This window comes from Lycium ferocissimum, chromosome 2 (assembly GCF_029784015.1).
Source record: "Lycium ferocissimum isolate CSIRO_LF1 chromosome 2, AGI_CSIRO_Lferr_CH_V1, whole genome shotgun sequence".
NCBI classification, from domain to species: Eukaryota; Viridiplantae; Streptophyta; class Magnoliopsida; order Solanales; family Solanaceae; genus Lycium; species Lycium ferocissimum.
Genome location: NC_081343.1, coordinates 64,044,249 through 64,067,148, shown reverse-complemented (window position 1 = coordinate 64,067,148; position 22,900 = coordinate 64,044,249). Strand labels below are relative to the sequence as shown.

The following is a 22,900-nucleotide window of genomic DNA, read 5'->3' as shown; positions in this document are numbered from 1 at the left end:
CTATATCACCTGAAAATTATCATTATTAATCAAAAGTTACAGATAATTTTTAGAAACTTCATTATTTCCTTATGCTCATTATTTGACATTTTTAATTAATAAAGAATTTCATCATATTCTTGTATGATGACATTAGGAATATGATAAATCTTCTTTTCAAGTTTTTATTTTCTAAAATTTCAAAACATTAAAGAAAGCAGTAAGTGAGTACGAAAAGTACCATCTTCAAGTTATTTTAATAAAAAAAATTATAATTTTCATGTATAGTGACATAGGAATGCATTTTCTTGAGGCTAAATTTTTTATCTCTTGTGAGAATAATAGAGCTATAACCTATAATCACGAAAGTGCGAGCTAATTTTGATACGAAAATCATGAACTACTTCAGATACGATAAATTGCGAACTAGTTCAGATACGAAAGTGCGAACTAACTCCGGTTGACTTTTGAAGAAAAAGTAAGAATGTCTATATGTTGATAAGCTGAAAATGGAGAATTTTAAGAATATAGCGGCAAAAATAAATTATATTACCTTTATCAACCAGTTGCAAGTGCCTCTATTTTTCAACTCTGAAATCAATCAAATTTAAAAAACAAATTATGGTGAGAAGGATAAAAAATGTGAGTGAATTGTGAAGAGTGAGATAAGAACTACTTACGCCATTTTCAGAAGTTTCAATCGAGGATGAAGCAATTGAGAGGAGAATTGTGATTAGATATTTGAAAGTGCAATGTTTAGGTGAGGACATTTTGAAATATGAACTTTCAATCTGTTTGTTTATATATAGAGAGAGATAGAGCGGGAATAAGTTTTACAAAATGGAGTTTATTTTGATATTAGGATCCCACTCAAAAAGAGGTTTACTTTGATTTTTATTCTCTAGTGAGACATACTCATTGTTCATTGTCAGTTGGATGAAATATATGACTATTCTTGTGAGATTTTTTTTTTTTTTAATCAATTCCTTAAAAAAAAAAAAAAGACATATTTCTATATTTAAGATAATTTCATGTGATAAAAATTTAGTATTGTTTTATTCCCTGTTCTGTTACTCGTCCCGAGATAAGTTATATCAGTATTAGAAATAATACCGGGATAAATTATCCCTCCAAGATGGCAGAATAATAATATCAGGATAAGTTATTCTTGAATAAAGCAATTAAAATGACAAAAAAATACCCTTGAGGTCCCTCAAACCCTTTTCTACTAAATAAGGTGGAGAAATATTTTTGTAAACAAACGACTTCTTCTTAGAAATTATGCAATGCATGTGATTTTTAATAAAACAAACCGAGAAGTCAATAAGAAATTATATCATGATAACTAATCTCAGCATAATTAATTCAGTACAACTAATCTCAGCATAACTTGTCTTCAAACAAACGTCCCCTTATAGTCATGCAAATATTACGTTATGTTTAAGATCAAGAGTTTTATTTTTTAATTTAAATTTCATATATAATTAAATTATGTCACATAAATTTGAGCGGACCTAAGGGGTAGCAGTTAAAAGGAATGACACTTTACATTTTCTAGTCTGTACAATATAATGGCATTTCATTCATTACTTTCGGTAAGAACTACAGTTTCTTTTTTGTTGAAATAATGTTCAATTTTTTTAATTCTCCAATGATACAATTTCAACATTAATTAGACTCTGGGATAATATTCATTGATTTGTCTATTGGTCATTATTTCATCTCATATGCTCTAACAATGAGTGAGAATTAAGAAGGCAGGAACTTGTTGAACATGTGTCATTTGTATGCTTCAGACCCATGATGCGTGCCTTCATCAAGGATGTTCATCTGAAACTAGATCTGAAATTGAAAGTTCCTCCTACATGTTATAACGGAAGATATTCTGGTATCAATTTGGCGATGCAGATGTACAGTTTGTTATATTTTGGGGAAAGTGTGTTTATCCCACTTGCCACAAACATCCCTTTTTTTGGGTTTTATAAGCTCATGTCTTCCAACTTTTTCTTATTTGGAACACAAACTTATATACGTGTGTGTACAAATACATATATTTATATTAATAATTACATACATATCTATATATATATATAGATATACACACACACACATACATATATTTATATTAATAATTACATATATATATATATATATATATATATATATATATTATATTAATATTAATATAAAAGATTTGGACTTAAAATTAATTATGAGAAAATCGTCAAATGCCCCCTTAACGTTTAGTCGGATTAATTATGACGCACCAACCTTTACGGGTGACCTATTACTCCCCTTACTATTTTTTAAACGGAATTATTACCCCCTGAAACGCTACCACCAAATCTATATTTGAGTGGTGAAATACACGCGTCTTACACGTGTATTTTACCAGTTAAATATTTTTTAATTTTTTTTTCATCTTCTTTTTGTTTCTTTTCCTAATCAATCTTCTTCAACCATCCACCAAACCAAAAATCACCATTAAAAGACTTGGCCAAAGAAATTAACTTTTCTATTTATCTTGAGCACTAAACAACCTTTGATTTTTTATTTCTCTTTATCTTCACCAATGATCTCTTTTGTTGTTCCAATTTCTTCGATCTTTCAATTTTGCCATGCGCTATAGTCCAAAAAATCAATTCGAAGGGAAAATTGAAAGATCGAAGTTGAGCATAGCAAAATTGGGTTTTGAATTAATTTGTAGTGGAATGAAAATTGGGTTTTGAAAGCTCAAAGATCGAAGTTGATTTTTTGGACTATAGAGCATGGCCAATGCTAAAAAATCACCTCTTCTTTTAGTTTTTCTTGATTTGGGTTTTGAATTAGTTTGTAATGGAATGAAATTACTAATTGGGTCTCTTGATATTTCATTTTCTCATCTTATTTTTTCTCAAAAATGATTTGTGATTAATGAAAATTAGTTTGGAAGTTGTGAAACTCGAGGGGAACAAAAGACCAAAAAAAAAAAAAATCGTCGGAAATTGCATAAGTGTGTGTAACAAAGAAGAAGAAAGGGATAAAAGATAAAGAAAAAAAGGAAAATAATAAGAAATATTTTTATTTGCTTCTCACTCTCTGTGCCACGTCACCATCTAAGGTGAAATTAATTCACTTTAAAATTGTCCAGGGGGGTAATAGGTTGCCCGTAAAGGTTGGGTGCGTCATAATTAAACCGGCCAAACGTTGAGGGGGCATTTGACGATTTTCTCAATTAATTATCTGACAGAATACTTGATTTTCTTTGAATTTGAGTTTCAATAAAACTTGAATGGAAAAATTAAAATTAGATTTTATTAACAATAGAAACTCTAGAATGACGCATGATGGCCCTAAAAGTGTCCGGTCTTGAATTTTAGTCCCCGCTTAGTCAAATTTTAAAAAAATGACCTTAGCTTAAAAAAATTTGTAGGGAAGAACTTCTATTGCTCATCAGACATAAGTTCTAGCTTTTGCATATCCTGCAAAACTTGTGGTTAATTGAGCAAATTCACTGTCTTGAAATATCCTGAACTTTTGCCTTATAACAAAACTAATTTATAGTCACCATTTGTGCCCGATAAGTAACAAAAGTTTTGCCTAACAAATTTTCTAAAGCGGAGGTTATTTTCGTAAATAGTTGTGCAGTCCAACTTCTAAAGCTTTGTTTTTTTGCGTGGATTCCCCTTCAAAGGCGCTGGTCTTTACTTTCTGTCCCTCAAATTGTTGGTCTTTAATTTGGCCTTCGCTTAAAAAAGTGGCCGAAAATACCCAGAGGTTTTGGGTTCATGATGGGTGTAAATTATTCATGTAATTTTATATACAAAAAAATAAGTTTTAAAATAAAACGTGAATAATATATCTTATTCTCGCATATTTTACGGCGAGAATCTTGCGACAGAAAATATTATCTCGGAATAATGAAAATTAAGCAAATGCCAAAGAGATAAGAAAATATTTCATGGGTGCAACCACAAGTCCATGTTCACAACCGTGAAATTTCGCATGTGGAAATTACATAAAGACAACATTGGGAGAAGTTGCAAAATACACGGTGTGACCGCCACTTTCATACTCACACCCGTTTGTTGGCATCAAGTTACCACGAGTGTGACCGCCACTTTCATACTCACACCTGTCAAGTGTTGAAATCCACGGGTGTGACCGCCACTTTCATACTCACAACCGTCAAGTATTGGCATCAAGAAAGAAGTTGTATAATCCATGGGTGTGACCACCACTTTCATACTCACACACGTCAAGTGTTGAAATCCATGGTTGTGGCCGCCACTTCCATACTCACACCCGTCAAGTAAGGTCACGGATGTGAGCACTACTTCAAGGAATGCATTCGTATGGGGAGACTATATTTTCCTATAAATAGAGGCATCACTTCTTTTCTCAGATAATCAAATACTTGGTATCGGCCCTTTGACTTCATCTGACTTACAAGAGATTGAAATAATCTAATCTAATCCAATCTTGAGAAAGACATAAGAAATAGTCTTTGCTCTATTTCTCTTCTTTTTATTTATAGTTGTAGGAGTAGTATTTTATTTTTAATTTCTTTTTTACATACTCCTTAATGGAGTAGTTTCTTTTTGTTGGGATATTTAAAGAAGCTTGGTAAGATATTATAATATTATCTTTACTTTAATTTTTTCTTGTCTTGATATTCAAATCTTTGATCTAACTTCTTTTAGTCCTAATTCTCACAGAGGGATTAATTCAAGCTAGTTTATCGATTCAAAAATCTCAATATTATTTCTTTTAGTCCTAATTCTCACGGAAGGATTGATTCAAATAATTTTGTTGGTTTAAAATTGTTATCTTATTTCTTTCGGTCCTAATTCTCACGGAGGGATTGACTCAAATAAGTTTAATGATTTGAGGGGTCTCTATCTTATTTCTTTCAGTTCTAAATCTCGTGGAGAGATTGTTTCAAATAAGTTTAGTGATTTTAAGGGCTAATCGCAAGAGGTCTTTATTTCTCGTAACACAAATCAAATCACATAAGTTTTTCTATTCTTTTATAAATTTAATAGAATGGGATTTTATTATAATTGTACCAAGTGGATTCAACGACTCCCAGCTCTTTTCTTTTTAAAATTTCTAATAAGTTGTTTATTTTATTTTAAGTAATTTATAATTTCAAAATCTCTCCTTTCATCAATTTGATTCTCTCAAATAGTACCCAGGACAATACGCATTTGTAGCATAGGTGGTTCCAATCTCTCGTGACGATATCTTAAACTATATACTAGAATTTGACGGAATACGAGCGAATTTTCCTATGCACTTTGGCCTCGTCGGTTTATTCGAACCTACAAGTCCCCATGTTTTCAAAAAAATCGCAAGGTAAGGGTAATGTAAACCTCATGTTATAAGGCCTAATATTTGCCCAAAATGAGGTTTATGGGCAAAGTTAGGCCTTAAGGCGGGTTTGCACAAGACCTAATTTTGGCCAAAAGTTTGCCTTAAGGCCCAAATTTTGCCTGAATATACCTAATTTTGCTACGAAACTCTGCCTTGTGAAACCTTTTTTTTTTTTTTACCTTTTTAGGAATAATTACTTGGCATAGCTACATCTAAAAGGTAATTATTGATAATAACTACCTTTTAATTTATTTATATTTAGTAGCTCCAATAATTTTGTAAATTACCATTCGTAACTATACCAAAATACATCAAGCTTTGTGTATCATGTTTATTATACGTGGCTATGCTTATGGCATTCAAATCCACTACCGCACAGTTCAAACCCGACATCAACCATTTACTTTTCTTATATATTTTTTCTAGCTTCTTCTCCTTGTATTTTGAGTGTATCTGAGTTTTTTTTTGCGCGGATTGACCTTCATTTGGGGTGGTCTTTAATTTTTGCCCTTCAAATTGGTGATCTTTAAGTTTTACCCCTCAAATTGGTGGTCTTTGACTTTTGCCCTCTGCCTTTGCAAATTTTGCAAATCTGGCCATGCAAGGCAGAATTTGCATGGACAAAATTCTGCCTTGCGAAAGGCAGAGGCCAATTATTAAAGACCACCAATTTGAGAGTCAAAAATTAAAGACCACCCCCAGCGAAGGACAATCCTGCAAATTGAGTGTATTTCATATGTATTTGGCCTGAGTGTATTTCGTCACATGTATTTGGCTCTCAAATACATATGAGATACAAGACATATGAGCCAAATACATATTAGATACATTCAAATAAAGTTCAAATACATGTGACATCAGATACAACTGAACATGTACACTCAAATACAGTCAAATATAATGAAAATACTGTCAAATACACACGAATACACAAAAGGTAGCTACGAATGGTAAGAAGGGACAATAATATTGTTATTTATGTAAGTTTACCTTTTTTTTACTGAATCGGATTCAAACCCAGAACCTCAAAGTATTAGGCGAAGGGCCAAAAAATAAAGACAAGCAATTTGGGGAAAAAATAAAATAAAATTAAAGACCATCCCCGAATAAGGCCAATCGTGCAAATGGCCCATCTCGGTTTTGGGCCAACCCAATACGCACAATGCAGCTCCACTGGCGGCAACTGTTTACCTTATATGCCGTGAAATATCATATGACACCCAAACGCCCAAGTAACACGGACCGTCTTCTCAAATGTTGAGAACAATCTCTCACTTGCGATCTTCCTTAACTCCCAAATTTTCCTTTCCTGCAGTATCTTCATTTCATTCTCTGTCATCACTTTGCAGTTCGTATCTTCTACAGAAGCATCAAGATGGGTCAGCAGATGACTATAACACGGACCCTAAGAGTTCTCCAAGACTATTTGTTGTTCAGCCTCGGTTTCGGCCTGATTCGGTTCTCAAGCCTAAGCTTAATGAAGCACTGAACCTGGCTAATTCACTTGAGGAACAAAGAGATGGGTTTTACGATACTGAGTTTCTTGATAAACAAATGCCACCTCATCTTGTTGTCCAAAATCCAGCTTCCCGAACAACTCGCGCTGGTGTGTTTTCCTGACCATTTTTTCCTCTTCTCTCGTAATGTTTTTTAACATTCTTTGCGTTTTAGCTGAATTCAAGCAGTACTAGAAAACAATAACTGTTACTGCTTCGTCTCAATTCCAAACTAGTTGGAGTTAACTATATGAATTCTCTATGGGAATCCAATCAATGTATGTACTCACACTGACTTTTGAATCTTGTGATCTTAAACAAAAGATATGTATAAAGTATCAAAATGCCCTTTAATCTTGTGATTTTAAACATGCCATGTGGGACGTGGGAATTCAAGAGTTGACAAATAAGGGAAAAGACATGCTTTTTTAAACAGGCTAAAAAGGAAAGTAAAACAAACAAATTGAAATGAAGCGAGTATTAAATTCTGTAGGTAATAGGAAATGCAATATGTGGTGAGTGTGTCAAGAGTTAGCTAGAGTGTACCTTGTAACACCAGGAACGAGGACCTTTAAAATCACAGGTCTTGATATAAGCTCTTTCATTAAGTGTGTAATCAACTTTTGCAGACAACTGCCGTAACAAAAGTAGTCACTTTAATGTTAGAGTTCTTCTCTTCTAGTGTTTTTGCCGTTGTGTTTTTCAGGTAACTGGATATCTACACTTGAGCATGCTTTCTAAAATTAAAGCAAGCTGTCACATTGAATGTAGTTAGTAAAATGAGTATCTGAAACTGAAAAGATACAGTAAAATCTAATCATAAGGCACAGGAGATATGGAATGATGTGCTCGAAAGATGCGAAAAGAAATTATCAAGATGGAAGAGTCAATATCTTTCACTTGGGGGGTAGACTGACATTGATAAATTCAGTCTTGGATGCTTTGCCTACTTACATGATGTCTGTATTCCCTATCCCTAGGGGTATAGAGAAGAAGCTGAACATAATTAGAAGGGAATTTTTGTGCAAGGTAACAAAGAAAAGAAAGGTTACAACTTGGTGGAATGGGAGACTGTGACCCTCAATAAGCAACATGGGGGCTTGGGGATTAAGAAGCTCAGTTTACACAACCAGAGTTTGTTACAGAAGTGGTTGTGGAGGTTTTGCAAGGAAGATAGGTCTCTTCGGAAGAATTACATAGCTCATAAATATGGGTTGATGAACCAATGGGCAACAAATGAAGTGAATGCTACCTATGGATGTAGTGTTTGGAAGACTATTAGAAGAATGTGGAATGAATGTAGGGGGAATTTGAGCATAAAGGTGGGGGATGGGACAAAAACTTCTTTCTGGGAAGATCAATGGATTGGTCATTGTAATCTCAGAACTTTATTCCAAGATTTACACATCATTAGTCTCCAAAAGAATGAAAAAATCTCTCAAATGTGAACAGAACAGGGATGGAATCTGGTGTTTAGAAGGGCATTGAATGACTGGGAAATAGGGAGAGTGGCAGATCTGCTCCTTTTGCTTAATTCCTTCACTGGTACCACAAATACTCCAGACATCCCGGTCTGGAAACTATGCATGAGCTTCACTGTCAAGTCACTATACTAGGAGAAAAACTAGGTTGTGAACCCATCACTGATTTGGCCTTGGAAATTTATCTGGAAAGTCAAAATTCCATATAAGGTTTCTGCTTTTGTCTGGTTAGTTTTGAAAAGGGCTTGTCTTACACAAGAGGCATTACAAAGAAGAGGTCTACAGATATGCTCAAGATGTCTATTTTGTGGGGAAAATGCAGAAACAAATGAGCATTTATTTCTTCATTGTGAGACAACTGCACATCTGTGGCACATGTTCTTTTGTATACTTGGGGTGAATTGGGTATTACCAAGATCAACTTTAGAACTTTTATGTAATTGGAAAGCAATTGGAAGAAGAAATGCACAAGAAGACTGGTGGCAAGCCATTCCAGCTTGTATTTGGTGGAGAATATGGAAGGAGAGAAACTCAAGACAATTTGATGACAAAGAAAATTCTATTCAGATAGTTAAAACAAAATGTCTTAGTCTCTTGTATTTTTGGTGTAAACAAGATATAGTGGGGGAGATAGGAGATTTGGTAGGTTTTTTAGGCAATATGTAAATTGTAATTTGACTTTTACCCCCAGGCCACTGCTTGTGGCTTAACTTGTAAAATACCTTGTGCAGCAGTTGATATGCTGATACTTTTGGATAAAATACAAATGTTACCTTACTCAAAAAAAAAAAAAAAGATGCATTAAAAAAGCTGAAACAGGTTTGATCATAGATGGTTATATTGAACTCTACTTTTTCCCAGTTGATCTCTTCCATTGTGCAATGCTGCTTGTCCCTGGGAAGAAGAAATTTGGAAAATTTATCTATATGAAGGAACTCTTTCTTGTGCCCCATCGCCTCGAACAATTAAAGTGCTACTGAATAAAGGAAACAAGGCTTGAACAGTTATAGTGCTATTTAATAAAGCAACAAACTAAGGGCTTGATTCAACAACTGCGCTCTAAGTGCTTGACTCACTGTCATTTCGAGATGTCCTAATTCGTCCTCACCAAGTTTCGTTTTTTATTCTTCGAAAATGTGTGTAAATATTAATCCCTTTTACGTTGTTTGTGGTGTGTTTCTGTAACTACGGGTAAATGAAATTATCATGCTGGTGAGAGTACAGAATTCATTATGGTAAATGTTTATGCATGCACCAGCCTGGAAAAGAAAATTTTCTATACACACATCTCTCTCTCTCCCCCTAGGCCCCATCACCTTCAGATTAGAACAAAGTTGACTCTGTTCCCTGTAGTGGGGATAGAGAAAGAAGCAGAAGAGTTATTGTTGGAACTGGTCTTCTCACATTTTCCCCTTGATCTATGTGAAATGTTATATATCGAGAACTGTCTAGTACATGTCTGCCCATGCACTGGGACGTTTTCCCTCTATAAGAGCTGAATTGTTGTTTAAGGGGGAGAGTGCGAATGTTCCTGAAGTTATTTGTAGAATGGATAGCCAGCTATTGGTAATTTTTTGATCTGTGGCCTATTCTTGAAATGATTTGGGAATTGTGCTTGCTATGATGTAACAGATACATTTTTTGGACCTGGGACTGTGGATACAGTTAAATGCCATGTAAATTCTTTGGAAACTCAGGTAGAGAATTTAATATGTGAATGCGATTTAATAAAATCATTAATTTTCCTAGCATTATGGAACTGTTAGCGGCTGATCAGACTGATATTGGTCACTGCCATTTTGTTAGCAGGAAGGAGTAGATGCCATTTTTGTAAATGCAATTCTCTCTGGCATACAGCAGCGTAATTTAGAGGTAATTCATTGTACTTGTTGGTTTATTCATTTTTCTACTTGAGCCATTGGAAAAGTTGCTGACCCGCTTTACTGGTTAGTTATGTTTCATTTTCTGAAGGCAAACACAAATGAATCTCACAGCTACAATTATCCATCAGCGAAGCTTTCAATGTATTTCCCTTATCCTTTTCTGTTTATGTTTTGTTCTTCCACTGGCAGCGGGCTTGGGGTAAACCTGTTCTGGACCGTGTGGGCCTGATAATAGAGATTTTCAATGCACATGCTCAGACGAAAGAAGCTAAGCTACAGGTGACCTGCTGCTCTATCTCGCTATGGTGTTCAATGTATTCTTAAATGATAGTTTTTGTGTTGTACCTATAAAAGAAGGAATACTTCAACCTTTGCAGCCTCTCTGACTTTCCATTAACTTACAGGCTGAGTTGGCTGCACTTATGTACAAAAAAAGTCGTCTAGTTCGTGTGCGCGGTCCTGGTGGACGTTATGGTTTTGGCGTAGGTGGAGAAGCTGAAGTTGTTAGTGCCAGAGGGTAACTATATTGCTTGCTTGATCTCTACTGAAGGGTGCATTTGGAAGTTCAACGAATTGATTTGTGGGCAGAGTTGTCCACTTGTCAATAATATGTTTACTGTAACTAAGATGATTGCTGAAGTTTAAGAAATTCCAGTTGCTGCTGCTAGAGTTTCTGAAGTACGCCATTTTCACTTGCAGGAGAGGAAGTGGGGGACGTGGTTTCATTAGTGGTGCTGGAGAGACGGAATTGCAGCTTCAGCGGCGAAGGTTTGTTACTGACTTTTGTTATTCTACATTTTATGTGGATAGATAAAGTTGGAAAAGTCTCAGTTTGTCAGTAGAACATGTAAAGGACCTCTAGTGTTAGAGAACTCTAAATTATTGGTTATAGAATTGAAACGGGTTCAAATCGAGTGAAATGGACATTGAGGATTCATATAGCTCAACTAGCTTGCTGTTGAGGCATAGTTGTTCTTATTATTTTTTTAGAAAAAGCGGAGAAGCAAACTTTTTGTCAAGTTAGCTAATAATTGACTGAGCATGTTATGCGTACGCAGCATTGTTTATGAGTCAGCTTATGTAAGGGATCTCGTTTCAAAGAAAGGTTATTTGAGAGTCAATGGAATACGACCCTTACTTTAGTAGAGACTTTGAAGCAAAATGAAGCTGAGTGGATGTATCATGTATGTACCTCAATAAGCGAGTACTGCTTTCAAGAGCTACAATATGATCATCTTTATCGGAAACAGCCTCTGTACCCCATACAGGTAAAGGTAAGGTCTGCGTACATCTTACCCTCCCCAGACCCCCCACTTGTGGGATCACACTGGGTATGTTGTTGTTAATGTTGTACAATGTTACTCCCTCTGTCCCAATTTATACGACACAATTTCCTTTTTAGTCAGTCCCAAAAAGAATGACACATTTCCTTATTTGGCAATAATTTAACTTTAAACTTTACGCTTAACGAGATGATTTATAACCACACAAATATCTTTTGACTTGTTTTAGACCACAAAATTCGAAAGTCTTCATTCATTTCTTAAACTCCGTGCCCAATCAAACTACATCACATAAATCGGGACGGAGGGAGTATCATCTTTTTAGTGATCATGTGCGTCTTCTCCAGAACTACTTGTCGGAAGAAAAATGAAAATGAAGAGTAACTAGAGGAATAGTGTGTGATAATATAAGGTTTAACTATGAAATATTTGTCATATTTTTGATTGGTGAACTATTTTCAGTCAATAGTAGATGTTGTCTATATACTTGATACGTTCCCTACATTAATGATCCAATATCATTTCACTCGCCACTTTATACATATGATATATTCCTATTTCAACTGCTTTTGGTTTCAGAATTTTAGAACGGAGGAGCCAATTGTTATCTGAAATTAAAGAGGTTCGTCGTACGCGAGCGTTGCAGCGTGCTGCTCGTAGGAGACATGGAGGATCAGATGGTCAAGAAATTCCTACAGTTGCTGTCGTTGGTTACACTAATGCTGTAGGTTGATCAGAAGCACATGAGTCCCTTTAACATGATACTAATGCAATCTCGTGGTATTGATTAAATTGTTTCCTTAACAGGGGAAATCCACTTTGGTTAGTGCAGTCTCAGAGAGTCATCTCTACTGCGATGATAGGTATAGTAAAACCACTTGCTAGTCTATACTTTGAATCTGATGTTGGATGTCAATTAAGCTTTTAATGCTGGCAAACTGAGTTATATGACACTATCTAACATTTGGGCTCTTAATTGTGCAGATTGTTTGCCACAGTGGACCCCAAGTTAAGAAGTGTCATTCTGCCGTCAGGGTAATACGAAATTGGATGAATTCGTTAGACCTTCCATCTAGTGAAGCAAAACTAAACGGACCTCCCATTTAGTTTGAGAAATATCAAAAAAAGATTAATGTTTCAATTACACAAACCTCTGCTGCTGTTTGTTCACACTCTTAAAAACTATGATTTCATAATAAATTAAAGTTTCCGTTTCAATTTTTGGATACAATATTAACGTCTTACCTAACATCTATAGAGAAATAAGAAAGAGATATCTTGCAAAATTTTGTATTTTGTAGCTTATTACTGAAAGTGAATGCTGATGGACTTCAGTTAACTTAATTTTTTCATGCCGTTCGCGTCCATACTTTCATTTAACTTTTCTGTTGACAAAAAATTGGCAAAGTTCCCTGAGCAATCAATGTAAAAAATGTGGTTATCTTGGTCAGCTATTCAAATAGACTTCTACTGTTATACAGGAAAGTTTATGATATTTCTCGAAGTGGAATGGAGGTCCATTGAGTTTTTCTTACGTAGATGGAATGTCCAAGTAAAACTGGGTTTACAAAATATTGAAGTTGCAAATTACGCCTTTTCCCAAGGATGATGGCTCACCCCTTTTTTTTTGGTCATTGGATTAAATACTTTATATTCAGAAGGAAAGTGCTCCTCAGTGATACGGTGGGATTCATTTCCGAATTGCCTACACAGGTGAGTGGATAGTGTCAGTACCCGCTCCTCTTGTTATGGCATCAGAGACCTTCACAATCACTTGGACCCTTTGTGTTTTTTTTTTTTTTTTAATTTTTTGTTTTTTGTTTTTGTGCAGCTAGTAGAAGCGTTCCATGCAACATTGGAAGAGGTTATTGAAGCTGACCTCCTTGTGGTATCTTCTTTCTCTAATTACAGTACATTTTCAATGTTGTTAACATATTACATGCTGGCGTTAGAGCTCCACCAAATGATGTTTGACTCAGAATTGCAAATGTGTTAGCTGAAGAAAAGTTGCTTGAACTATAAAGTTCCTAATCTGTAGATTACATATCTTGCAGCATGTTCTGGACTCAAGTGCATCAAACGTAAATGAGCAGCGGGAAGCAGTGTTGCAAGTTCTTGGGCAGATAGGAGTCCCTGAGCAGAAGCTCCAGAATATGATTGAAGTTTGGAATAAGGTTAAGTAAAATAACTACGATTCTCTTTTAAACAACAGGCAGAGACGTTAAATTGCTTGAGTTTTTTGAAATTTCTGTAGATTGATCTTCACGAGGATTTCGTTGGAGATGGTTATTGTAATGAGGATGAAGTTGCTAGTGGGTCAGACGAAAACAATGATGTTGCATCCAATAAATTGTGTGAAGAGGAACTCTCTGATTGCGATACTAATGAAAATGAGGACTTTGAGCAATCGGACAAGCTTGGAGAGGTCATAGATGATCAACAAGGTAACTACTCTGATGAATGGTTTGTCTCAGGTGATGAACAAGATTCCTGGGTTGACTATAATGGTTCGTCGGTGGGCTGTGGGAGTGCAGAGGTCCAGCAAAACGACCCCTCTAAAAAGTGGGAGGTTGTTGGATCTGAGTCTGGTCCACATGTCAAGACGTCTGCCTTAACTGGTGTTGGACTGCAAGAGTTGCTGGAGCTTGTTGATGAAAAATTGAAGCCCCAGAAAACCGTAGAGAAGGATATCTTTGATCGCAAATGGAGACCACCGCGCACGCGCACAGAAGAAGATAGCAGAATAGCAGTTGAACAATAGTATTTATAAAGAAAAAGAGAAGCGTTCCATATCAAGGCAGCTGTCTTTATCCACGACGAAAGGGGATTGAAGTTTTAACAAAGTTAGGAGGACTTGTGATGACTAGTAGCTACATGCATCTCCTTGACATGGAAGATTCAAACATGGATTGGAGCTGCCTTTGGTCATCGGTTATTCTGGATGCGTTCACTCCCATTGTGAATGCTACTAAGGTTGTAATATATCTGGTGTTTATATTCTCTGAACCAAAAGTTGCGTATCAAACTACGAATGCCTATTGTAACTGGTTTACAGGCTGTTACATGCTTCCGGCTTTCACACCCATGAAGAAGCAATGTGTATTTCCTTAATGTTAAATCATGTACTTCATAACTAGTGAGCCGTGACATGTTTCATGGTGTGTTGTGGAGTTGGACGTTCAAATGCCGCGAGTTGTATATGTAGCGAAACCCGAGATAAATATGAGCGGATTCGGAAATTAATAGTGAAGTGTGTTCGAGGAAGAGGAATAATAGTATGTATGGGTTGCAATGTATAAAGCGAATGGTTCGAATGGATTCTAAAGCTTTATGTTGCCGATCAATTAAGTTTAACTAATTAGGAATTAAGATGTAGTATCTAGTCAAAATGATTCTTAATGGGGACAGCTAGCAGCTCGAGGTAGTAACTTCTAAAGTACTGAAAGTTTTGTTTCCCCAAATTCTTTATCACCCAGTACGCTGCCGACACGGGACATATGATAAAAAGAAGTACGTAGCAGATGATTCATCTATCCATTTCTATGAACTTTCAGCTCTATCATTTTCATTATCAATTCCTTTTAGACATTGTACAAAAACCTAACCTACTTAAAATTGTACTAGTTATTACCGTAGATGAAGCTTCTACTGGTATTCAGTTAAGAACAGTTGAAGTTTACACCAAAAAGTGAAAAAAGGGTAAGCCTTAATAAATGCGCATTGGGTCTCTCGAGATAGAACTATTCTCCAGGATCTTTTCAATGTACTGTCCTAACACGCACTAGAGACAAATACTTCATCAATTTCATTTTATACGGAGGGGAATTGACATACCAAAATATCTTTAAGTATATATTACATGACATTTTTTCGAATATAAGAACATGTCATTATAGATAAAACAGAAATGAAAGAGTTCTTAATTAAAGAAAGATGTCACTTTCTACATATTACTCCCTCCTTTCCATAATAATTTTTAGATTTTTCATTTTGTTTCAAAATAAGTGATGCTTTAGGATTTCAAGAGGAAATTGATTTTATTCTTCTAAAATTATTCTTATTTACATAATTAAGAATATTAAGCTTCTCTTTTTCTAGATATTTAGTTAGGGATAAATTAGTAAAAACACTCCTAATTTTTTAGGAGTGAATATTTTCTTAAAGAGTGTATATAAACTACAAAATATGAAACGAAGGAGTAAAAAAGAATAGTAATATAGAAGCATAATTAGTTCATGTTAAGTGTAAAAGTATAAGTAATAAAGTAGGATCACCGACGGCAACATTGATCGACAAGAGAAGGGGACCCACAAGACAATATTAACTTTAATATCACAGTCACTATAATAAAGGCGCGTAAACAGGGCATTTCCTAGTCCTACGTGTTTGACATTTGCTGTGTTTCAGGGTCCCGCTAGGCTAGTTTTTGGTTGGTTTACACTTAACTTACAGCGAAGGAGCTTGCATTTGTTTCTGTGTTAAACACAACAGATCCAAATCTAAGCAACAAACAACCTTTTTTGAACATTAGATCCAATAATACACTCTCCTTTCTTCCCTATTTGCCTTATTGTGAAAGCTTCCCTCGTCGTGATTTGGTTGGTTTTGCTTGCCTCTCTTTATTTGTTCCCTGTTCTCACTTCTTGATGATATTCATTTTGAATGAATCTATGTGTTTCAATATTTTCTTGGTTTTGTTGTCACCCCAATTATCCCTAGTTTGTATAAATCTTGAATCTTTAATAGGGCCATGTTCTAAATTGTTAGCAATGTTGCATCTTTTGCAGATCCACATTACGTCCATTTATTTTCTTCAAGAATTGCATATTAGTCACTGATTTCAATTTCTCTAGTTGAAAAAGATAAACCATAATTGGTGTTTATGAAGCTCGTTAAAGATTAAGAAACTTTGCTCTGGTTATTTTCGGATAATTAACTTCTTGTGTTTGTTGAAATTAGAGTGGCTGTAGTTACATATTTGGCAATCCGCATCTAGAATATAAAGAAAGTTGGGTGGCTTTCCATTTCTGTGTTACTTTACACATCGGTATTTAGTTAAGCTCATTTAGTATATTTATCTTGGTGATCCTTGATCAACATACTGGTTCTTAATAGTCTGTGTGTGTGACCTAAAGGTGGTAACAACATGGTCGTGTTGAGAGGGGGATCCGGAATTTGAAGTTTATGAGGTTCTACAATGACCTCAAGTTAATATACAATAATAATTGGGTTCACATTCAAATATTTATAAATATTTAATAGATTTCTTAATACATATAGATGATCTAAACAAAAGATACCGGTTTCTGTGAACCCGCATATCATACTGTGGATCCGCCCCTGGTTGGGTTAACAATGGATAAACTCCACAAATAAGGTGAACAATCTATAACCGCAAGAACTTTGAGCTTGTATCGCTTTAGCTTGTTTGCATCTCCTATTATTACTTTGTTTCTACATGTTCACATCTATTGCTGGAGTGAGGATTTTAAAAATTTCCTTTTCTAATTTGATTTCAGGTGTAGTATTCTGTGCTCGACATTTAACTAAAGCAATCATGTCTAGAAGGCCCGGAAACCCCACACGGCGCTTTGCTGGTGGTGGAAGCCTCGGGGGCATTTTTCATCCAAAATCGCGCCCTACTCCTTTATTACCTACAGTACTTCTCATTCTTGTAAGTTCAATAACTACTTATCTGATGGCATTATAACTGGTGATTAAATATGATGCATTTCAGCAAAATATATTCACTTTGTTTTAATATCTGGTTTCCTAATTTGGGCTATGTTTCCAATTTAATGCACTTTGCTTTTTTATCTACTAATTTCAGGGTGCTGTCCTTGTTGTTGGCTATTTCTATCGAGGCTCAGGTAATTCTTTTTTTTTTTCTTTTTTCTTTTGGTCTAAAATAAGCAGTTATTTTGAAGTATTGCCTGGTTTCTAATTCCATGGGATCATCCATCGGTAACATCGGCATCAGTTATGAGAAATCTGTCTTTCCTACACCAATCAGAAATGTCATTGGCTCTTATTCTTATCCTTGCAAATCATACTTCAAATTGTCTCATATTTAATCAATCGTAGCAAGATCCTGATTTCCAATTATGTATTAGTATTTTTTTTCTCAAGTGCATTATAGTACTTGGCTTTCTATACATTGGCTGATTGGTCATTTTTCCCAAATAGGTACATCTGGAAGTTCAGCACTCCGCAGGCTTGAAGGTAAGCACCCTTATGTATTGGTAGTTTCCGCTGCATCACGCCATTAAATTATCTCTGTCTTTGCAGTATTTAACAAGTATGATATAATATTTTTGCCGTTTCAAGAGGATAATTAAGATGAATTGCTAGGGGATATGGGAGGTCAGGGTTTCTGAAAAATAACTACACAAGTGATCAATGTCAAAGCCCTTGAATCTGAAAGCTTCTTACCTTAAACTTAATGCCAACAATTAACAGTGGAAAGAATTTCTCATTCAGATGCCCATAGCACGCAGCCATAATCTATAAACCAGTTAGCTTTTTCAGGATCCTATGTGGGAAGAGTCTCACTTTTTTGTATGCTAAAATGTTTGGCATCTTTCCAAATTTAGTAAGAGTTGTCTGGCGATTCATATTCTTTATTTTATATTGCTGATCAATATGTCATAGCAGATCAGGCAAGGAGTCATAGTCTTAGGGGACAGGAGTGTATCTTTCTTGAGTATCTAACCTGCAGAAGGATATGTTAGAGCTTAGTCAATCATAAATTCGTACATCATCAAACAATCGGCCTTCAACATAAAATGCAAATATTATTTCTTCCATAATGAAACAATTCATACAGTGAATAAGATAGTGAAAGCATGTCTGATGGCATTTCTTTTCAGATTAAACTAAGTTGAGAGCGCATATCTTACTTCAGGGTGCAATTTTGCACTATGAGTTTGTACTGTATTTACGAATCCAGTTTGTTCAAAAAGAGCAACTTATTGAACTTAGAGTTCGCTTGTCCTTCGTTGGTTGTAGGTGAATTTACCTGCACTTCGGAGCTTCAGCTGGCTATACCTTATCTAAAGCAGGCATATGGTGACAGCATGCGCAAAGTTTTGCACGTTGGACCTGATACTTGTTCTGTGGTGTCCAAACTATTAAAAGAAGAAGAAACTGAAGCATGGGGTGTTGAACCTTATGATGTTGAGGATGTTGATGCAAACTGCAAGAACCTTATCCGCAGAGGAATAGTACGTGTGGCAGACATCAAATTCCCATTACCCTACAGGCCAAAATCATTTGCTCTTGTTATCGTGTCGGATGCGGTAGATTACTTATCTCCTAGATACCTAAACAAGACTATTCCAGAGTTAGCAAGGGTGTCGGCCGATGGTCTAGTCATTGTTACAGGTAACTATTGAAACTTTAGGTACATTGCATGAAAAGTTCTTAACTGTTAAAATTGCTTTTCTTGGGCATGCTGCTAACAAATGTTTGACATTCAACTCTCCCTCATACTTACTCATTAAAGATACCTCATTGTGGTGAATATTTGGACTATACACAAATTGAATTCATATCATCACACCTACTGCTTTACAATAGCCTGGTTTTAGTAGGCGTTTGGACATGCGATTTGAAACCATGAGATGAAATCAGCGTTTGGACATGCGATTTCATCTCATGGTTTCAAACCATGGGATGAAATCCCAAATCGTCCAAAAAGGCATGATTTGGGGTTTCAAACCATGTCCAAACGGCACCTTAGAATTAACAAGTGAGGTTGCTCCAGTGGCAAGAGGACTTTACTTCCAACCAAGCGGTTGGGAGTTCAAGTGGGACAGGGCCCTTTTGACTCCTGGGCAGGGAATTTGGCAGGGTGGGGTTTACCTTAAGGGGAAAAAAAAAAAAAAAAAAGAGAGAGGGGAAAAGGCTCCATGTTTTAGAACTTGTTCGATACCTCCGTAGTTGGAGCTCCGAACGTCCACATTAGATATAGTTATTCTGTTTATGAAAAAAGAAATGCTCTAATAAAGCCAACAACGGATAGTGCCTTCTTTTATTTGGGTAGTCGGTGTTGAGGAAATCTTTAAGACAGTTCCCCATGTAAGTTAAATGCCTAGCTCTATCACTGCCATACTGCACATGATTAATTATGATTTCTTTTTGGAGACAAATATATTTCCCTCCTAGGTACCATGAGGAGAACATCTATTGTTATTGAAAGCACTTTGTGGTTCATTTTACTTGCACTTATGTCAATTTCTATTGTTATAAATTATTAGGTTACCCTGGTCACTCCAGAGCTAAAGTTGCCGAGCTATCGAAGTTTGGACGCCCTGTAAGTTGCAATCTCTTCATTCAGTTATCACTTGTGTGGTTCGGTAATTGTCAGTAGGTCATGTGTTGCCTTTTTTTTTTTTTTTTTTTTTGGTGATAGATAGTGAAGAAAGTATATCAAAAGTATGAAGGTTCCTCTTCTTGGGTAGTGAATGCATCTAAGAAACATCACTCTTAACGTTCTGAGTGACGAGGATAGGTTAAATGTTTACAAGTTGAAATGCATTCTGTGGTTACCGAGAGCTTTCTGTTTTGGTGCTCTATACCATTAAGCAAAGAATTAACTTGAAAGATTAAGTAGTAAGATTACAAACGCAAACGAGAAAACTGATGTTGCAATATGCAGTACTATCTGCAACACCAGGTTTATGATCGTTTGATAATCTGAAAATTGTGAAATTGGCAGATGGTGTTTTGAGGCAAATAGATTCTCTGATCTTATGAAGACATGGTTTCTATATCACTGTTTCCCCTTCTCCATTCTGCTCTGAAATGATAACTAAAAGAACTGACAAACTATTGGCTTTCCATGTAAAGGCAAAAATGCGGAGCTCATCTTGGTGGGCACGCTTCTTTGTCCAGACCAGCCTACAAGAGAATGATGCTGCAATCAAAAAGTTTGACAAGGCTGCAGCTAGCGATGGATACAAGTCTAGGTGTCAGATTTTCCATGTTAAATCATTTCATTAACGCGTCAACCATCTCACAATTCAGGGGAGCAATCTCTTCATTGTCGGTGATTTTTTAGCAGGTCTTTATAAGTTTCATTTTTGCACCTCCCACAGCAAGAGGAAAAAAAATGCAGGAATGAAGAAATGTATCCTGCATCATTTTGAGTAATTCAATATGTACAAGCAGATTAATTAAAAGTTGAAAACTTTGGTTACCATCAATTTCATACAGCCAACACATCTTGTAGTTAAAAGGTTTAGTGTTTGGTACGAATTGTTATCTGTATTATTTGTTGCCTACATCTTTATTATCAGGATGTTGCTGTACCCAGCATTAAATTTCTCTGTATGGTAAAATCTGTTTGCTTTTCTGCCCATCGTATCTAAAATCGTTGAACCAGATATCTATCCCTGCTCTATTCTACAATCTTTTAAAAGGTAAATGCTACTGCTGAACTGTAAGAACATGACATTAACAGTAAATGAATTTGGACAGTGTTGATTTTTAGACAGGACTACTTCAGCACGGCAGAATTGAATACCCTTTAATTTGTCGTCTCTACAATTCTCTTTGGTTAGCACTTTCTTCAGGATCATGTAAATCAAGATTTGTAGAACTGACGAATTAAAATGGAAAAGAGAATGAAGAAGGCCCCTTGAATGAAGAAGGCCCCTTGACTCCCTTCATCTCAAGTTAAATGCCCTATGGCTTCACTAGATGTATTTATTGAAATGTTGTTCAATAATATGTAGAATATTTAGGCCTTCGCCAGTAATATGAACTGGTAGAATGATCACAAGTGCGTAAGGCGAAAAGTTGGTTTTTCTATTTTAGCGAATAGATTAACAGCAATGTATAACTAAAGCATTCCAAGGTTTGTAGTTATTAGCTGTATATTGTATACCACCTTTTAGTACATCAAGTTTGTGAATATGAACTCTGTGTGTATACTAGGCGTACCTTTTTAGTTCATCATACAATAAGCACAACAAATTCATAACGAGCAACAAAACCTTTTTATGCCACATTTTATGAAGTGAAGATCGTTTCGAATAATAGGAAAACGAAAAAAAGATATGGTGTGCAGTTCAAAAGAAACTATACTGGTAAAATTACTATCTTACTTATATCTTACTGCATGTGCAAGATTCGATTTTCACCAAATTCATAACCTCCGCTTCTTATTATCCTGAACCTCCCCGGCTCCCCTATTGTTAATTGGTTGCTTAAATGTGCTTGAAAAAAAAGGATAACTTATTGAACGATAAGGCGCCAGAGCTGCTCCTATTCTTGAAATTGCAACCTTGTGGACACCCAACTTTGATGCTTAAGTTAAAATATAACTTTCTAAATTAGACTCTCATTATTGGAATGTGTTAAAGTTTGCAAATTACACTTGGAGATATCAGCTTCTTTTCACTTGCAAAATAAATTTAGATAGATGCATAGCAATAGAATATATTATGTTCTTAACCGAGATGTATTGATAATCTTTTTATGGATTAAATGTCGATGGTTCCTAACTCCTATAGTCCTATCTACCACAAATGCAGCCAACAGGCTTTAATTGCAATAGTTCGATTTTTGTAGTTTACATGTAAAATGTCTTATGCAAAATACGTCTTTTGCTCCAATACCCTCTTAACATTTTTCAGACAAGATATCTACTTGTCAATTGTCAGGGACCTTAGCCTAAAAATTTTCTTCTCTAATTCAGAACATAATGCTACCTATATAGGGATCCAAATAATTTTACCAACACTGCCAGTGCTAAATCCAAGAGACACCCTCCAAGTCTTAGCACAATGGATGCCTTACACAAAGGTATCCAATGATAATTTCTTTTATAGATTCAACTAAAAGTCCAAACTTGAAAAATAGATACTGCCACGATAAAGTTGGAGGCAATTACTACTTTGTATTGAACCAATTAATTATATATGGTCACAGACTCGTAGTACAGAGCTGGTTCTGATGCATCTGACACTCATTCAAAGGACCAAGGAGGCATATGAACATGGTTATCGAACCATTTATTAGACATGTTCTGGGCCTTGGATATTATAATTGGGCCCTGTTTGTTCAATTCTTACAAGGTAAGTTTAGTTGTCAAAGGGCAATTCGCAGAATTGCCCTTCTTTTAGGGTGGTCTTTAAATTTTGCCCCTCATATTTGAAATCTTTAAATTTTGCCCTTCGCATAAACCCCACGGTTCCGTTTTCGAACCACCACACGGTCAAAATTTTAAAAAAAAAATTCGCAAGCCAAAGTTTAAATTTCGCTATGCCCCCATCGCAAAATACGCCTATGAAGGAATTACCTTTAGTTATGCGGACGCGCATACTTATGCCTCATAAGGCGGATTTGGCATAAGTATGCGGTTCGCATAACTTTGGTAATTCCTTCACAAATTTATGCCGGTCCCAAGATACAAGTTT

The 22,900-nt window shown here is 35.6% G+C and overlaps 2 protein-coding genes across 4 annotated transcripts; both read left to right on the top strand.

Annotated features, from left to right (window-relative positions):
* The first annotated feature begins 6,550 nt into the window (after positions 1-6,550).
* On the top strand, positions 6,551-14,814 carry LOC132046753 (GTP-binding protein At3g49725, chloroplastic). 2 transcript variants are annotated; one of them, XM_059437491.1, is made up of 13 exons: positions 6,551-6,940; positions 9,944-10,008; positions 10,121-10,183; positions 10,384-10,473; positions 10,599-10,711; positions 10,894-10,962; positions 12,057-12,201; positions 12,285-12,340; positions 12,462-12,512; positions 13,136-13,190; positions 13,309-13,365; positions 13,532-13,651; positions 13,732-14,814. In XM_059437491.1, exons 1-13 carry the CDS (start codon positions 6,589-6,591, stop codon positions 14,236-14,238), a joined length of 1,743 nt encoding a protein of 580 aa, XP_059293474.1. In that variant the 5' UTR covers positions 6,551-6,588; the 3' UTR covers positions 14,239-14,814. The 2 variants fall into 2 exon arrangements, with proteins under 2 accessions (XP_059293474.1, XP_059293473.1); XM_059437490.1 differs by having other exon boundaries at positions 10,118-10,183.
* Positions 14,815-15,851: 1,037 nt separating this feature from the next.
* LOC132046752 (probable pectin methylesterase CGR2) lies at positions 15,852-20,836 on the top strand. Of its 2 annotated transcripts, XM_059437489.1 has the most exons (8): positions 15,852-16,075; positions 16,758-16,854; positions 16,997-17,151; positions 17,308-17,347; positions 17,664-17,699; positions 18,486-18,860; positions 19,736-19,791; positions 20,328-20,836. In XM_059437489.1, exons 3-8 carry the CDS (start codon positions 17,035-17,037, stop codon positions 20,478-20,480), a joined length of 777 nt encoding a protein of 258 aa, XP_059293472.1. In that variant the 5' UTR covers positions 15,852-16,075; positions 16,758-16,854; positions 16,997-17,034; the 3' UTR covers positions 20,481-20,836. The 2 variants fall into 2 exon arrangements, with proteins under 2 accessions (XP_059293472.1, XP_059293471.1); XM_059437488.1 differs by lacking the exon at positions 16,758-16,854 and having other exon boundaries at positions 15,853-16,075.
* Positions 20,837-22,900: the final 2,064 nt, after the last annotated feature.

Coding starts and splice junctions, on each gene's coding strand:
- LOC132046753 (XM_059437490.1), top strand. CDS start 6,589: ATGTTGAGAACAATCTCTCACTTGCGATCTTCCTTAACTCCCAAATTT. Junction 10,963..12,056: donor TTGCAGCTTCAGCGGCGAAG/GTTTGTTACTGA, acceptor TTTTGGTTTCAG/AATTTTAGAACGGAGGAGCC. Junction 12,202..12,284: donor TCGTTGGTTACACTAATGCT/GTAGGTTGATCA, acceptor TTTCCTTAACAG/GGGAAATCCACTTTGGTTAG.
- LOC132046752 (XM_059437489.1), top strand. CDS start 17,035: ATGTCTAGAAGGCCCGGAAACCCCACACGGCGCTTTGCTGGTGGTGGA. Junction 17,152..17,307: donor CTACAGTACTTCTCATTCTT/GTAAGTTCAATA, acceptor TACTAATTTCAG/GGTGCTGTCCTTGTTGTTGG. Junction 19,792..20,327: donor TATCGAAGTTTGGACGCCCT/GTAAGTTGCAAT, acceptor TTCCATGTAAAG/GCAAAAATGCGGAGCTCATC.